This window comes from Aulostomus chinensis, chromosome 11 (assembly GCF_037954235.1).
Source record: "Aulostomus chinensis isolate RoL2024-O1b breed Wild chromosome 11, RoL_Achi_v1.0, whole genome shotgun sequence".
Lineage (NCBI taxonomy): Eukaryota > Metazoa > Chordata > Actinopteri > Syngnathiformes > Aulostomidae > Aulostomus > Aulostomus chinensis.
Genome location: NC_141330.1, coordinates 1,842,624 through 1,860,000, shown reverse-complemented (window position 1 = coordinate 1,860,000; position 17,377 = coordinate 1,842,624). Strand labels below are relative to the sequence as shown.

The following is a 17,377-nucleotide window of genomic DNA, read 5'->3' as shown; positions in this document are numbered from 1 at the left end:
CTCTGGGCCGTTTAACCCCTCGTGCTCCTGAGGGATGAGCCTGAAACGTCCAGTCAGGGAGCTCAGCGCTGCTCGTGGCCATGAAGCCTGCGGCCTGGACTCCACCAGCAGCAAGCTGCTGCAAGCACCTCGGAGGCACAGAGAGGTGACGCAGGAGGGAGGAGCGTCACGAGCTCGAGACTTCAGTCGGTATCTGAAAGGCAAAACACCCTCTTCACATGACCGTCATGGCGTCGTCCCAACACGCCGCGAGACGCGACTCCGCTGCGCTAAGAGGTCCCCGTTTCCAGCGAGGCCGCCCTGCTTCGGTCTGCCTCGTCTGACCCGTTCACTTCCTGTGCTGCTGTTTGTGAGAATGAAGGTTCTTCAGTTTCTCTGCCCCCACAAACTGTTGTGCCATGCTGCACTCGAGAAGGCCAACACTTCCTGTACTTCAGTAGAAGTACCACCATGTCGCAGTAAACGTCTCCATTCCAAATCCTTTGTGTTGACTCGGAGTACTCACAAGTATCAGAAGTACACATTTGACTGATGTGTTTGTATTCCAGATCCTTGAATCACCGACCTCTAAAGGTCATGTTGAAGACGTGTGTTCCTCCTGTGCTGACCTGCCTGCGTCCTCTCGCCCTACATCATCTTCATCATCATCATCATCATCATCCTCCTCCTCAGTTTTTGTTGTGGTTTCTAATCTTCAAAGGTAACTGATGGGTTCAGATAAACCCCCAAAAAAAGTACAATGTTTCCTTGGAAAGGTCGGCTTCAGAAGCTCAACTACTGAAGTAAAGTACAGATACTTCGACCCTGCACAGTAAAAACACTGAGGTACTTTATGTTGTACTTAAATACTCAGCTCTTCAACGATCTAACTGGAGAAACCAGCGAGCCGAGGCAGGTTGTTGTAATTATTTTTATCGCTGCAGCGTGATTCATACCCACCAAACACATCTTTATTTATTATTAGTAGTAAAATGTAAAGTTTATTTTGATTCACAGTGGAACAAACATCCGGGAAAGATTCTTGAAACAGAGAGAACTTTTAAACCGGCTCTGAAAAACAAAAACAAAAAAGGCTGACGGGCCGCCATCTCTCGCACGTCTCCTGGGATTTCTGGGATTTTTCTGGTGTCTGCGTCCATCAGTTTTGCTAATCTTGTAGTTGCTCCCCTCCAGAGGACCGCCGTGGAAACACTTCCTCCAGCTTTACTGCCCTTTCATTCTTCATCAAACCTCTTTACTGCTTTGGTGTTTTACTTCTTTTAGTTTGTCACACAAATCACTTTTAATCCAACAGGAGAGATGAAGGTTCCTCAAACAAGAGACGTGGAAGTTCATCGCTGTTACCAATTTACTTTGGACTCATTCCATCCAAACACCTCACTACACATTTCTCACACACACACACACACACACACACACACACACACACACACACACACACACACACACACACACACACACACACACACACACACAAGCGCCTCCCGTAATGCGCTGCTTCTCTATTCTCGCCCCCCCGTGTTGGATCGTATTTGGGGGTCAGACAGCGACTCGGGAAATCCCATAAAAGAGTGTGTGTCAGCGAGATGAGCCAGACTTCATCACTGCGTCTAGAGCTGCCGTGTGTATACAAACACACACAAACATACACATTGTGTACCCCACGCCGAGACCCTGCTCTTGACTCAACACCATAAACCCGCCGTCCCATCATAGTTGGCAGCGGCAACAGCAGTGAGGAAGCCTGACGTGATGACATCATGTGTGACATCACTCTCACAAACACTTTAAATTAGCAGACAGTATAGAGGAGTGTATACACACACACACACACACACACCTGCAGGGGGTAACAAATGATGTCTGTAATTATGTACACACACACACACTTCAGTTCAATTCTGAGAAAAAGGAGACACTCACACACACTCAGAGGCAGCCAGAGGCCTGTCTGACACAAGGGTTTAGTGGTCTCATTAGCAGCGGGGGGGAACGCCAACAGATAATTAACCAGGAGAGATGAAGAGAGGGAGACGGACGCGAGTGTCAGCAGTAAGACGCCAGAGATGGGCTTATTCATGAGACCAGAACGTGACGCTCCAACACCGGAGGGAGAGGAAGCAGCTTTGTCTGATCCAGACCAGAAACTTTCACTGTTTCCACAAGCAGGGCGCACACGCACACGCACACGCACACGCACACGCACGCAGTGGCAGCATGAAGCACGTCTGGGGCTGCGTCAGGTTCCAGGGCCGAAGGAGTAAAGGTTTCTATCGTTGGCTCTCCCACTGCACACACCTGAGCCAGGATAACGCCCCCCCCCCCCCCCCCCAATTGATCCTGTTCCCGTTGTGAGGAGACCAGGAGTTCCAGTTTGTTTCCTGGTGCGTACATTTGACGTCGTGAACAAAGTCATGGGAGCGGGAAGGAGTGAAAGTTGTTGACTCAGGCGTGCAGAACTGCAGCATCTCGGTCGCTGTCGTGACAGCAGCACGGACGCCGGTGATGGAGCTCCTGATGTCGCCGCAGGCCAAACTGAACCCCAACCAGTGGCACGAAAGAGAGAGACAACGCGCGGGAAGGTTACACCGCAACTGTGGATTGGCTGAGAAACGCGCAGCCACAGAAGTTGCAGGTTGTGGTCGGACGGCGTTTCCCCGTCACAACTAGAAACTCACAGTTGGACTCTTGGATCAAGTCAACAATGTTGTTTATTTTCCACCCATTTTCTATGCCGCTTATCTGTTAAGGGTCAGGGGGGTGGAGCCTAATCCCAGCAGACATGGGGGGGGGGGGGGGTTCACCCTGGACGGGTCAGCAGTCCATCTCAGGGCCATCAGGAGCAACTAGGGGTTCAGTATCTTGCTCAAGGACACTTGGACATGGTCACCAGGGGAAGTGGGGATCGAACCAGCGACCCTTGCTGGACAGATCATCAAATAATCTGATGATTATCTTAAAAGCATGAAATTATTTGGAATATTTCTCATCATAACTTCCCGGACGGGGAGTGGCTGTTCTTTTGTTCAGTCTGAAACACAAAAAACTGGTGAAAAAGCATGAAATCCTGGGACCAGCAAGTTTGCCAAAATTTTAGTTCGTAAAAACGATGAAGCTGTTCTCAAAACAGTTGCAAGTAATTTCCCTTTTATTCACTGAGACTGACAACATGCGGCTGTTCCTGTGGACGTGGCTGAGACAGCAGGTCACCTGGTAGAAGTGAGCAGGAACAGGGACGCCGCCGCTCCAAACACACCAGTCGACCTGACTTCACATGAGGCGAGTTTAGCATTTTTATTGATTCTGTTTTAGCAGAAGAACCCCGTCACCCACAGAACAACATGTTAATTTACTACAACCATGAGAAGAAGGCTCACGTCTTTTAAAGCTATAGTGCATCGTGTCTTCATATGAAGGTCTCTTACATTCGGGCTCAACGCCGCCTCGCACATCTCTGCGCCATCACGGCCACGTTCCCACGCTGCTGGGAGGATTCCTACTGAGCACGCTCTGTGTGCAGAGCACCGCACTGCTGCTTCCTGTTAGCCCTCAGCTGACTTGAATGTGGATGGGTAGTTGAACCGTGTGGCTCATCCAGACTTTCCAAATGGGTCGACGTCTGATGGTGAACGAGTGTTTTCACGAGGGTTGGATGACGACTGCTCGACAGCCACGACACGAGCGGCGGAGCAAAGCTACTTCTAGCTAACTTGGATCAAAGCCTGAGGGGCAGCAACCGTAGTTGGCTGCCATTGCTTGTCATAACCGTCACTACCAGAAGAGGGAGCCAAATCTTCCACACTACAGCTTTTAGGTTAAGAAGGAACGTAAACAAAAATGGAGTTACACTGGTTTCAAGTCTTGAAGAGAACCAGACGATGACCCATTTGTCTGCTTGTTAGTATTAAAAAGACTCAAACACCCAGTCCCCCCCCCCACCCCCCCACAAAAAAAAATCGGACCAAAATCCTCCTTGTGGTGTGGAGACTTGTTGGAGGTTGAGATGTAAACTCTGAGAAGGAGGAGGAGGAGGAGGAGGAGGAGGATGATGATGATGCCAGAATGGTAGTAACTAAGGCAACAGCAGCACGACAACCCCTAAAGGTCTCCTGTCCACCAGGCCTGGACGAGGAGGACCATGTCCTTCGTCTCCTCCAGTCCACGGTCTTCAGGTTTGGGAGCCGAGGAGTCAAAACGCAGTCGCCTACAGACCAGATGGAACTTCACTTAACTCCTCAGCCTCGTCTTAGTCTCCTGATCTGCTCATAAAGAGTCTGTAAGTCCAGAATCTCCATCACCAGGACATCCAGCCAGCTGGAGGGTCAGCTGGTTGGTCTGTTGTCACGGTGATGGCGAGGGCGGGTCTGTAGGCAGGTCCTCAGTCAGTGGGGGTGGGGATGACACAGATGTGCAGGAAGTTGTCGGGGTGGCTGAGATGTTCGCTGAGCCACTGCAGAGGAGTTTCCAGCAGAGGTTCGATGCCATGAATCACCACCTGGAAGCGTTTCTGCTCACCTGCGGGGAGAAACACACCATCCACCTTTACCTGCTCTGTTGGACTCAGACACTTTTCATCAACTCGCCACTGTGGTTAGTGAACTACTGCTGGTGATTTGAGGTGGAATTTTCACTGTAAAAACGTATAGACACCACAACACAAGACCCATTTTGCTGGAGGGGCAGCTGGAGAGGCGACGTGGAAGCCAATCACTGGCGTTAGGAGGCTTATTGAACACAAATCTACCGATGCAGTTTTCCACATTATCTTTAAGAAATTTAAATTCACAGGTTAGGCGAGCTGATGAATATTTATTTGGTATTTTGATAACAGCTGGTAACAGACGTCATAAATGGCTCTTGTCTGATGGAGGCTAACCCGTCTCCCTTCGCCTCCAGAAAAACACATTTATTAAACAGACAAGCTGGTCTTTACCAGACAGACGTACAGTAGGGACGACCCTGTATTGCTGTTTTTACTCCTTTATTATTGAATGTTTTATTTTGAATTATTATTTTTTGTATTATATTTTGTTTCAATACTCCCTGGTAGATCTCGACTTATTTGACTTTCTGTATTTTGTCTGAAAGCAAGCAACTCTCTAACGGAATAAAAAAAAATGGAAAAAGAAAATGGCTGATATGCTGATAGTGAGACTGTGTGACACTGAACTTCACTGCATGTGGACGATCCCGTCAACACTCATACTCATGGTTGTTTTCCTCATCACAGCGGTGATGAATGCGGCCCATCTGAGCGGATCCAACGGCCGCCACCTGCCACACTTGTGTGTCCATGAATCGAAGCAGAAAGGAAACCAAAAGGGAAAAGACAGGAAGAAAAGAAGAGGCACTGTTGCAGGTGGAAACATCAAATGAGAAACAGCAGGAGAAAGTGGACGAGGAGAAGCGTGAGGAAGGCGTGAGGAAGGCGGGAGGAAGGCGGCTGCATGGCGCGGACGAGGAGAGAAAGTGTGCGACTGCTTGTTTTCAGCTATGAATACGATTCAGGCGACAGTTGATTGTTGTTCTGTTTCTTGTTGACAGGATTTACATTTCTAACTTTCACTCTGACGGTTTGCACTTTCACACTGCGTGAGTGTGTGTGTGTGTGTGTGTGTGTGTGTGTGTGTGTGTGTGTGTTGCTGGATTGATGGCCCTCTGCAACCTCGCCCTCCGTTGAAAGGCCACGACCTCAAACCGTCCGTTTAGAGCAGTGACTTTCTCGACCTTCCTGGATCGTGTGATCTGAGACCTGTTCAAAACATTTCAAGGAGCCCACAGGTCTGACTCAGGGTGTCTGTTCACGAGGAGAAATGTCTCCTGTCTCGTGGTCCTGGTGGGTCTGGCTGGCTAAAGACGAGCCTTGTTTACCGCCAGTTCTCACGAGTTATCTGGAACTGGTTCAGTGTCTGTGAGACTAAACTGAGGGCTCATGAAGTCGTGTGCAGGACAAGATCCTTTCATAAATGAGGCTCATTTCTTCGCAGAGCAGTCGATGACCCTCACGTGACTCACGGCTGAGTCAGAATGTGTAGCTCCAGAAAAAGAAAGCCTGGAAAGAGAAAGTGCAGACAGGAGGGAAAGTGTTGGTTCAGCTCGCCGCTCCTCGCCGTTCCGCTGGCCTTTAGTCTTAAAAATCACACACACTGAGTGTTCAAACTTAAGTGAAGGACGTCAGACTAAAAATAAAGTTGTCAGATTGATGCAGCCACACTCTTACTGTGATAACGTTTCAGGAGAAACGTTCCTCTCATTTGTAGCTGGAAGCCCACTTCACATCTGGGGCAGGATACAGTTGTATGATGGGAAACGTGGTATCTGTTATGTTAGAGCTGGACCCAAGACAGGCCTCAGCCACTGCAAGCCAATAGGACTCAATGGATGGACTCAAAAATTGATGTAAAACAATGACAGTGAGAGGCGGAGGGCGGGGGTGGGCTTTTTGGTTGCCCCTCGACTCTCTGCCTGAACGTTGGGGCTTACCCCCGTGGACGAAAGGGTTGCTTCCCTGCGCCTTCGGGTCGGGGAACGGGTCCTGACTGTGGTCTGTGCATATGCGCCGAACACCAGTTCAGAGTACCCACCCTTTTTGGAGTCCTTGGGAAGGGTACTGGATAGTGCCTCGACTGGGGACTCCATTGTCCTACTGGGAGATTTCAACGCTCACGTGGGCAATGACAGCAAGACCTGGAGAGGTGTGATTGGGAGGAACGGCAGGCCCGACCTGAACCCGAGTGGTGTTCAGTTATTGGACTTCTGTGCAAGTCGCAGTTTGGCCATAACGAACACCATGTTCGAGCATAAGGATGCCCACCGGTGCACATGGCACCAGGACACCCTAGGTCGCAGGTCTATGATCGATTTTATAGTCGTATCATTTGAACTGCGACCGCATGTTCTGGACACTCGGGTGAAGAGAGGAGCTGAGCTGTCAACTGATCACCACCTGGTGGTGAGTTGGATCAGATGGCAGGGGAAGACGCCGCGCAGACCTGGCAGGCCCAAACGAGTAGTGAGGGTTTGTTGGGAACGCCTGGCAGAAGAACCAGTCAGAACGATCTTTAACTCCCACCTCCGGCAGAGCTTTGATCACATCACGGGGGTAGTGGGGGACATTGAGTCCGAATGGGCCATGTTCCGCTCTGCCATTGTCGAGGCAGCTGCTGTGAGCTGTGGCCGCAAGGCTGCTGGGGCCGGCCGCAGGGGTAATCCTTGAACCCGCTGGTGGACACCAGAGGTGAGGGGAGCCGTCAGGCTGAAGAAGGAGGCTTACAGGGCATGGCTGGCCTGTGGGTCTCCAGAGGCAGCTGACCGGTACCGGCAGGCCAAACGGTGTGCAGCTGTGGCGGTCGCCAAAGCAAAAACTCGGGCGTGGGAAGAGTTCGGTGAGGCCATGGAGAACGACTATCTGTCGGCTCCAAAAAGGTTCTGGCAAACCGTCCGTCGCCTCAGGGGGGGAAGGCGGCAACTTGCCCACACTGTTTACAGTGGGGGTGGGAGGCTGCTGACGTCAACTGGGGAGATAATTGGGCGGTGGAAGGAATACTTTGAGGAACTCCTCAATCCCACCAGCACGTACTCCGTGGAGGAGACAGAGTCTGGGGAGTGCTTGGGGGGGGGGGGGGGGTCGTCCAATCTCCAGGGCAGAAGTCGCCGAGGCAGTTAAACAACTCCGCGGTGGCAGAGCCCCGGGGGTGGATGAGATCCGCCCTGGGTATCTCAGGGCTCTGGATGTAGTGGGGCTGTCTCGGCTGACACGTCTCTGCAACACTGCGTGGACATCAGGGGAAGTGCCTTTGGAGTGGCAGACCGGGGTTGTGGTCCCCGTCTTTAAGAAAGGGGACCAGAGGGTGTGTTCCAACTATCGGGGGATCACACTTCTCAGCCTCCCTGGTAAGGTCTACGCCAGGGTACTGGAGAGGAGGGTCAGGGCAATAGTCGAACCTCAGATTGAGGAGGAGCAGTGTGGTTTTCGTCCTGGCTGTGGAACCATGGATCAGCTCTTCACCCTCGCTAGGGTGCTGGAGGGGGCATGGGAGTTTGCCCAACCAGTCCACATGTGCTTTGTGGACTTGGAGAAGGCTTACGACCGTGTTCCCAGGAGCATACTGTGGGGGGGTACTCCAGGAGTATGGGGTGGATGGCCCTTTACAAAGGGCCATTCGGTCATTCTACCGGAGGAGTGAGAGTCTGGTCCGTGTGGCCGGTAGTAAGTCGGACTTGTTCCCAGTGAGGGTTGGACTCCGCCAAGGCTGCCCTTTGTCACCAGTTCTGTTCATAACTTTTATGGACAGAATTTCTAGGCGCAGCCGGGTGGTGGAGGGGGTTGAGTTTGGTGGCGGGAGGATGTCGTCTTTGCTGTTTGCGGATGACGTAGTCCTCTTAGCTCCATCAGGCCACGACCTCCAGCTCTTGCTGGGACAGTTTGCAGCCGAATGTGAAGCGGCTGGGATGAGAATCAGCACCTCCAAGTCTGAGGCCATGGTCCTCAGCCGGAAAAGGGTGGTTTGCCCACTCCGGGTCGGGGGGGAGGTCTTACCTCAGGTGGAGGAGTTTAAGTATCTCGGGGTCTTGTTCACGAGGGAGGGTAAGATGGAGTGGGAGATTGACAGGCAGATTGGGGCGGCATCCGCAGTCTTGCGGTTGCAAAACCAGTCTGTTGTGGTGAAGAGGGAGCTTAGCCAAAAGGTGAGGCTCTCGATTTACCGGTCAATCTACGTTCCAATCCTCACCTGTGGTCATGAGCTCTGGGTAATGACCGAAAGAGCAAGATCGTGAATACAAGCGGCTGAAATGAATTTCCTCCGCAGGGTGGCTAGGCTCTCCCTTAGAGACAGGGTGAGAAGCTCAGTCATTCGGGAGGGACTCAGAGTAGAGCCGCTGCTCCTCCATGTCGAGAGGAGCCAGTTGAGGTGGTTCGGGCATCTGGTGAGGATGCCTCCTGGGCGCCTCCCTCTGGAGGTTTTCCAGGCATGTCCAACTGGGAGGAGGCCTCGAGGCCGACCCAGGACACGGTGGAGGGATTATATCTCTCGGCTGGCCTGGGAACGCCTCGGGATCCTCCCGGAAGAGCTGGTTGAAGTGGCTGGGGAGAGGGCAGTCTGGGCTTCCTTGCTGAGACTGCTGCCCCCGTGACCCGGACTCACCGGATGAAGCGGAGGACGACGAAGACGAAGACAATGACAAAATAGCAGCAATTATCCAGGTAGAAACAGACTTTTGTCGTATTTACATCAAAAATCTAAATGTGTGACTAAAAGTCTTATTTGTGTGATGATGTAATCAGCGGCAACCAAATGCTTGAATTTAGATCTTTTGATGAGATTCATGTGCAACAGCAACTGTCAGGTATTTGTTTATAATATGTTCATCTATTCAGAAGTTTCTAAATCTACTTTTTTGCTACTTTGGAACTTCAGAGCTGTGCCAGTCGAGACAGGCTGTTAAATTCAGAACAAACTCCACCTGATCAGTTTTAAGTCCTTAAAGTGGGTTTCATTTAAGTAAAGGAAGAAAAACAATAAAAGGAGCTCTAATTGTTATTAATGTGATCATTGAGGGCTCCATTCCTGATCTTGAAATGAATTCTTAAACTGCACCACAATAAATCTGCAACTGAACAGCCTCAGACCTGCAGAGCTTCAAGAGAAATCCTTGGATGGAATTTTTTTGATGTGCGATGTAACTTGGTTTGGTTTCTCTGTCATATTCATTCATGAGATTCCTAAAAGGCAGACTTTTATCAGAAGCCATGCGAGCGCTGCCTTCAAAGTTTCAAGTTTCAGTTTAAACTGGAATTTAATATGGACACTTCTGTACAAACGTCAACTCTGGCGTCAAACAGGGACGAAAACAGAGAGACATGAGCTTTCTCATGTCTACCGACTCTTGACCCTACACACACACACACACACACACACACTTAAGTGGGGATATGACTCCACGTAATATCAGGAGGACGGTTGAGGCCGAGTGATAACTGACGGTCTGAGATGCGGCGCCGCCCTACACCTGCTGACTGCCTGGCAAACACCAACGCGCAAGAAACTCACACAAAGCTCAGCAAAAAAATTTCTTCACGAAATTACAGATGTGCAGTTGGAGGCCAGAGGTTGCGGCCTGCCACGGCCCCGTTCAAACTAAACACTCAGCATTTCCAACGACTGCCTTTGAAATGACAATTTCTTTGAAAGGGTATAATGAGCACATAGTCCATGAAAACACAATCATATTCCATCTAGGGAACAAAAGAAAGCAGTCTTTTCTTTATTTCTAGCATCCACATTCAAACACTGAGAGAAGCCATATCATGTCATATTTCAGTGAACCAGACATTTCAGAGCAGCACACAGAGGAGACGGATGAGTTGGGCCTCCTGCCACTGTGTCACCAGGTTGCACTTTCAAGAAGATCTGATGTGGAGCTGTTGGAAGGTTATGAGTGGACTCATTTCTGGTGCTGGCTTGAAAAATCAACCTAAACCTTTGAATTATGATGATGATGATGATGAATATTATTATTATTTTTTTACAGCTGAAGCACTTTTACTCGCGGAAATCAAAATAATGAGCAAGAAAAAAAAAGCTACGGTGCAAAGTCACAAATATTTCCGTTTGTTCAGAAGGACAAAGAAAGCTCAACCTTCCACGAGTTAATCTGACTAGCAAACAAATACTTGGCTGGCAAAAACATGAATAATCAAAGAGTCAAGGTACAACAGAGAGGTTCCTCTGGTTGTAACATTACTGCAGTAAACCACTGAGCCGCAAACCTGAAAAAAGAAACCAGCATGACTTCTAGATATCAGCGCACCGAGGTAACTTCCTCCCCCCGGGCAAGGAGTCGATCTGCTCAGGAAGGGTGTGAGAAGCCATTTTCTCAAGTACTGTACATTTAATGAAAATAACACTTTTTTAAGATGCTGACCATGAACTGACTTTGTCTTCCTGCCCTCACGTCCTGTCCCCTCCAATGTGCAACGCCACAAGATTCTCTGCAAAAACCACGTCCACATAAGCACAGCTGCATCTCCACCTGCTGAATGACTGGAAACGACACGCAGCTCGGTCCACTCTGCTCATTCTGCTGTTTTAATTGCTGCTTTTAGTTCAATTCTATGCTTCACATTATTTATTGCTGCACTCATCTGTTATTTTACCTTTTTTTTCTATTTATCATATATACTGTATCACCACTGCCTTGTTACCTCTGCAGCAGCTGCTCCTTCTGCTACTGCCAGCAGACCCGCCATTGCACCCAATCTGCTGCTCCTGCCCTCCCACCTCTGAGGAGTTTCTTCTCGCTCTTTCAATGCCCTCCTAAATGCCCCTCGGGGATAAATAGAGTTTTGTCTGATTCTGCTCCTTCTCTAATCGTATGCCAGGTATTTCACATGACACTTTTGGCTCCAAAACTAAGAGTTAAAGCTAACCAATACAAAAGTTTACAAATTCTCAAAGAAAGGGCTCAAAGATTCATGATGACGAGAGGAAATTACAATCTAAAGCAGTTGTTGGATTTTTCACTTTAATCAAAACGTTAAAATTCAAAGAGTTCTCAAGGAAGTCAGAGAACAAACCAAGATTCCTGGCTGTGATCAGAGCCGCTGCTCCTGCTGCTCAAGATGAGGACCTGCACTTGGTGTCCGAGAGCAAACAGCTTCTACATCTGCATTCACAAGTCCTGACTCCTCACTCTCACTCACACCAAACGAGGAACAACAGTCATTACGGGAAAGACGTGGGTTCAATTCCCAGCCGAGGGCGCCCAAACTGTAGGTGTGAGAGCCCTCATCTGATTTGTCACATGAATTAGCACAATGGGGAAGAGTCTTCCACAGGAATCAGGACGTAGAGGTGCTTTCCTGGGCTGACTAACGCGCCGTTATGTGATTCACGGAGTGTCATAACTACTGGAACAACTGGAGCGCCACATCTGAGGGACACCAGGATCAAATTATCATTTAAAGTGGTAATTTTGCCAGCACTGCTTTTACATATTCATAACAGATTCTCAGTCCTGAGAATTTTCTTTCTTTGATTCTCGTGCTACGCCCCCAAAGCCTGTTCTTGCACGACAGAACTTTACAGCATTTCAAGCTTTACAGCACCACGCCACAGCCCCCGGCTTTGGTCTCCAGCTAGTTTGGTATTCTGGTACACGTCTTCCGCAGTTTTAGGCTGAGGAGCCTGGAGGCGTTCTGTTTTCAGGGCGTCACATTTTTGTAAACACAATATTAACACAAATTTACCACAAGGGTGAACTGAAAACATTTTGGTGGTCAAAGGTCGAGGTCACCGTGGCAGGCACACATGGGCGATGCGCACATCTGTGACTCCATTCCAGCACATCATCAAGTAATGGCAGCACTGTTTGAGAAAGGTCTGACTGTTAGCTTGACATCTCCAGGGGATATGAGCCAACTGGCTGGACAGTAAGAGAAGATCTAGTCACTTCTCAGCAGCTTATTGCCTTGATTGTCTTGGGTAATGCAATCCACCAGTAAAGACCCGAAGAAGAGGTTTCTTGTTGCGCTCACCTGCCCTCTCACCAGACCGGTTTGGGGGAGTGGACTCGCTTGACGCGCTGCAGCACTGCAGGCTCACTGGTCACCAGGAACCCGAACCACCAGCAACTTCATCTGCCATGCTGGCTGCTGTCCATGTACAGACCAGCAAAATGGAGAGGGACTGTTACCCAGGTCACACTTGTGCTGGGCTGCAACAACTGTGATAAGATCAAACTATGATGACTGTGACTGAGACCTCAAGCGTGGTATGATCAACAATTATTAGAGTATCATTCATGTCGTCATTCATCGTACATGCACCGTTGCGATCACAATGTTGGATTCCTGAGATTACAGCCAATCACGCTGCATATTTTGTGAGATATTTGTCCAGTAAGCTTACTGGGAATGTTTAGTGAGAACAAATCCAAACAGCACAAGCCGCTGGGACAGAGAGCCAAATTTAATGAAGAGGAAGAGAGGAACATGAGGTTAACTTTACACTTCATCCGACCACAACCTTGTTATCAATGACTGGTTTGAACTGGAAAGCAGCAGCAACTGGAAACTGGAATCATTTGTCCACTCACACAGATGCAGACACACACCCTGCGGTTGAGTGGTACGAGACCGCTGGCCAAGAAGACGTGTTTTGTCAGTTAAGCAAAGCCAACCACTATTTAGAAGACCACAACGCTGAGCTTTCACTGACTGCAGCTGGTCAGACTGACAGACTGGTTTCACTGGATGTCTGAGTCCATTACTGACTGAGTGACTGGAGGAGAAACCTGACTGATGGGGCGAGTAATCCACATTATTCTTTGTTCATAAAAATTGGACTATTGGACACAATCGCGTCTCCTGGTCGATCTTCCTGCACTCAGAAAGGATTGAAGGATTGTTAAAGCTGTGTTTATGTTCTTTAACTAACAGCAGAGGGAAGCTCAGGACATCAACTTTTCAACTAAGCCTTCATCAGTCTGTCATACAAAGCAGTAAAGACATCCCAAGCTCTCAAATATTATAATATCATCCAAAGCAGGGTTGTAAAATTTCCTTTTGGAGAAGTGACATTGCCCACAACAACAAAGCGTCGGAGCTGCACCAGGTCACACGTGTTGCATGTGATCACAGCCGCCTACGTATGTTTGTGTACATGTAGATGAGCCCTGCAACTTGAAAATGAGGGAAGCTGCAATATTTGCTCACGGGTGATTGTGTGACCAAACACCACGTATGAACTGTTTTGTGCTGCAGAGACCTCCTGCCTACACGTCATCTTCTCCAGACACAAAAACATCGAAGATGGGAATAATGAACAAAAAAACTTAGAATTAACATGCCTTCTTATATCACACATCAAACACAAGGCCAAGATGAGTCAAAATAATCACACAGGTACATTTTCAACCCCGCGCAGCCCTGGTGGCTACAGAACCAAGTCTTTGTCCTTCAGGTCATATTAGTGATCTTGACCTGATTTTTTTTACCTCTTGTAAGACAAATGACAGTAAAGACACTCTTCAAACTGTAAGGGCACAATATGACAATGACGCCATCGCTGATGTATCTGTTCTGAATTCTTATGATGGCCTCGTGACAGACAGGATGAAACAGTCACCAAATGCCCTCCTGCCACAACGTTCACTGTCCTGGCAGCAGAAGAGCTGCTGGGGTGGAAACAGAATGTGAAAGATCCGCGCTGACCACATTTCAATCAACAATAGGCCTCGTCATCAACAGGCTTTCCAGCCATTCTGAATTCCCCTGTCTGGCACGCATCTCACACGCCCGCGCACATGAACCATCACCTTATATCTGCTGTAGCAGACTGACACTCCCCGGGAGCCTGTGAGGTGAGCCAACCCGTCTGATGAGCTCAAACTGTTTTGGGTCAAGATACAGCCTGCGTGGGGAAGACAGCCAATAGTGAGTGGGCTGTACCACTGAAGACTGAGACAGGGGGCGTGGGAAAATAGAGTTGCTTGAGTTGATTTGTCACTGAAAGACGAGGGAGGGGTCAAGGCGGGGTTGTGAGGTGGAGGTAGTGAGGGGGTGGCGTTAACAGGGGTGGGGGGTTTCCTCTGGTTATTCACAGACAATAATCAATTCAGGGATTTCAGCTCCGATATACCAGAGAAAAGGGCTCTACTTACAAGAACTGTCTCGCAGTACGAGTGTGTCATATGTGGGCAGCCTCACCCTGCACCTCTGGTGTTTGCAGTCACACACCTGCTCTCAGTACACGCTGCAGCAGATGCTGACCGCTGGTGACAGTAACACAGTCGTTGGGGTTTGTTTCCTGCAGCGTAGTGGAAACTCAGACGCTCTGACACGGCTTGAATGGAAATCCCATATTTTCCCCCCTTTAATTCATAACACCACCATTTGTCTGGCTTATGACTGGATTCCGGGTCCTGGAAGGGTCAACACCAACCGCCTCTTAGACACAACAGAGGAGGACTGTTTGGAACCTGCTTATTTGATCTTTCAAAGATCACAGCGGATTCGAGCACCCCAGATTTTCTGTCTCTGATGTTGGGTCCCGGGAGAACAATGCGCCCAGCAAACCCCACAACCACCGACTCACCCAGTCCATGAACACACGCCCTGCTCTCTAATCCAAACACACCGCCATAATCCTCAGCTATCACTCCACTCATCTACCAGACGAGGAAGAGGAAAAACCAAACAATCACCGAGACAAAAGGAGCACTTTCACCTTGATCACCCAAGCAGGCTGGCAGACTCCTCTGAGAGGGAGGAGAGCCACGAAAAGCCCAGATTTAAAGTCAAAGACATGAAAGACGGTACAGTAGACAGGGAGGACGTTGGAGACTACACCTGAGAGACAGATAGACGATCAAAGAGAAGAGAAGTCTTAGATGGGGCTGAACATAGAGTTCGAAGGTAGCAGGAAAAGAGGTCGAGGGAATAAGAGGGAGTCAGCCATTAAAAAAGTGAAACTTTGAGGTAACATGAAATGAAATGTTAACATTTCCAGGTTTATCTTTTGATTAGGTGGAAAATAAATATCAGACTGTAAATCCCTTCTTTTCTCCTCCTAGACTCTGGACTAATTTTGCATCCAAAGAAAATGCTTATTAGATTAAAAAAAACAACACCTTTATCTCACAGTCATGTGATGTGAAAGAAGGTGCTCTTAAACCTGTGTCAGGTTATGTGTCAGTTGCAGTTATGAAAATGTGCATTCATTAAAGAATGTCAAGGTTAAGATATGAGCCATCCTTTAATTCTAGAATCGCTGCGGATAAATGAAAGTGAGTGTGTGACAGGTGGGTGGGTAGAGAGACGGGGTTCAATGGTTCCGTCTCCTCCGTGCAGGTGAGACTCCTGCGGGTCCTCTGTCCTGGGACACTATTGTCTCCTTATCTACTTCCTCTCTCCTCCTCTGTCGACACAGACTGTTTAGACTGCCACTCGCCCTCCCTCTCCCCTCTCATCTCTCATTATCACGCAGCACTTACACGCCACGTTGAAGTGCTTTCAAACCGCCTGCTGTTTACACACAGGAATTATATACGATATCTACAGTCCGCCAGGAGTTACGGTTTGCCATTATTTAGCTGATAATGAGTTTCCCCTCGCATGTTCTACCATTTCAAACCTGACATGTTGATTTTGCTGCTCATTTCATCTGTCAATATAATGTAGCTTTGCGCGGCATATTTAAATACGGAGCCCTGGAGCGGCGACGGAGAAAGAAGTTATTAAAAGGCCATGCGATATTATTTGTTCCTTAAATTTATATAACTTGTCGCTTTAAAATACATCGTGTTAACTTTGGGTGTCAGCAGACGTGTCAGAGAGGAACATGTACCGAGGCCTCCAGTTACACAACTTCACACTCCCCTTCCATGTTGTCAGACTGCAGCTCTCTGTCTGTGTGTCCCTTGTTTTTTTAACCTCTTCATGCTTCCACAAAATCTATTCGCGCATCATCTCCTCTTCCTCTCACGGATTTGTTCACTTGCTCTGAAGACTGCTACGATCCGCCCTCCTTCACCCTCCAGCGCCGGGTGGATTTTCCAACAGGGTGAATCTCTGACATGCTTTGTGTGGCTGTGTAAATAAAACAAACGCGGACGGAGAGCTGCTTGCTTTCATCCACCACTCCTGGAAGTTTGGTGTTTTTTTTTTTTATTAACGCCTGTGATTACTGAGGGAGATGAGCACAAATTACTACTGATTATTTGTTCCACCCATGTCGTCACTGGATTTGCGTGTGTGTTAGGACCTACCGTCTACTGGAATGGCACCAGGGTACATCTCTTTCAGCAGGTCACCAAGTGTGTAAGCGCTGCCTTCAGGTGAAACGGGACGAAACAGTTTCTGGATGAACGGTCTGTCACTGGAAGCCTGCAATGATTAGAACAGAACTCATGAACAGCCATACTACATCCTGCGTGAAGTAATGCACCTCTTAGCTTTCATATGTCGAATGCTGCAAGCAACACATTTCAAGTGACATCGAAGACCACCTACGCTCCACTACTACAACTTTGCATCATTCCACACTTGATGGTTACACTGGGCCTTTAAGCAGCCACACACTGCTTCGACTAGTAGATGTAGAGCACCAGTATGTAGTGCCGTCTTGTAGTCCAACAGGAAGTGATCATGTCAGGGATGAGGTGTGTTTGTAGTCAACAGGAAGTGATTCTGTTAGGGATGAGGTGTGTGTGTAGTTCAACAGGAAGTGGTCATCTCCTGGCTCCTCCCCCAGCAGCCAATAGGATCGCTCCATGTGATTGTGGTGATTGAATCAGTAAATCAGCTCTGGTGAACAAACGTTGGTGATCTTCCAGGTTCAGTTCATCAAGATCATCTTCACTAATGAACCCTCTG

The 17,377-nt window shown here is 48.8% G+C and overlaps 1 protein-coding gene across 1 annotated transcript in view; it reads right to left on the bottom strand.

Annotated features, from left to right (window-relative positions):
• Positions 1-2,362: 2,362 nt before the first annotated feature.
• The window catches only part of atg5 (ATG5 autophagy related 5 homolog (S. cerevisiae)), a 30,593-nt gene continuing 15,578 nt past the window's right edge, over positions 2,363-17,377 (bottom strand). The window contains exons 7-8 of the mRNA XM_086217643.1: positions 16,771-16,888; positions 2,363-4,515 (exon numbers count right to left, since the gene is read on the bottom strand). Of these exons, the coding sequence (XP_086073769.1) occupies positions 4,379-4,515; positions 16,771-16,888 (255 nt within the window). The 3' untranslated portion in view covers positions 2,363-4,378. The remainder of the gene's footprint in view (positions 4,516-16,770; positions 16,889-17,377) is intronic.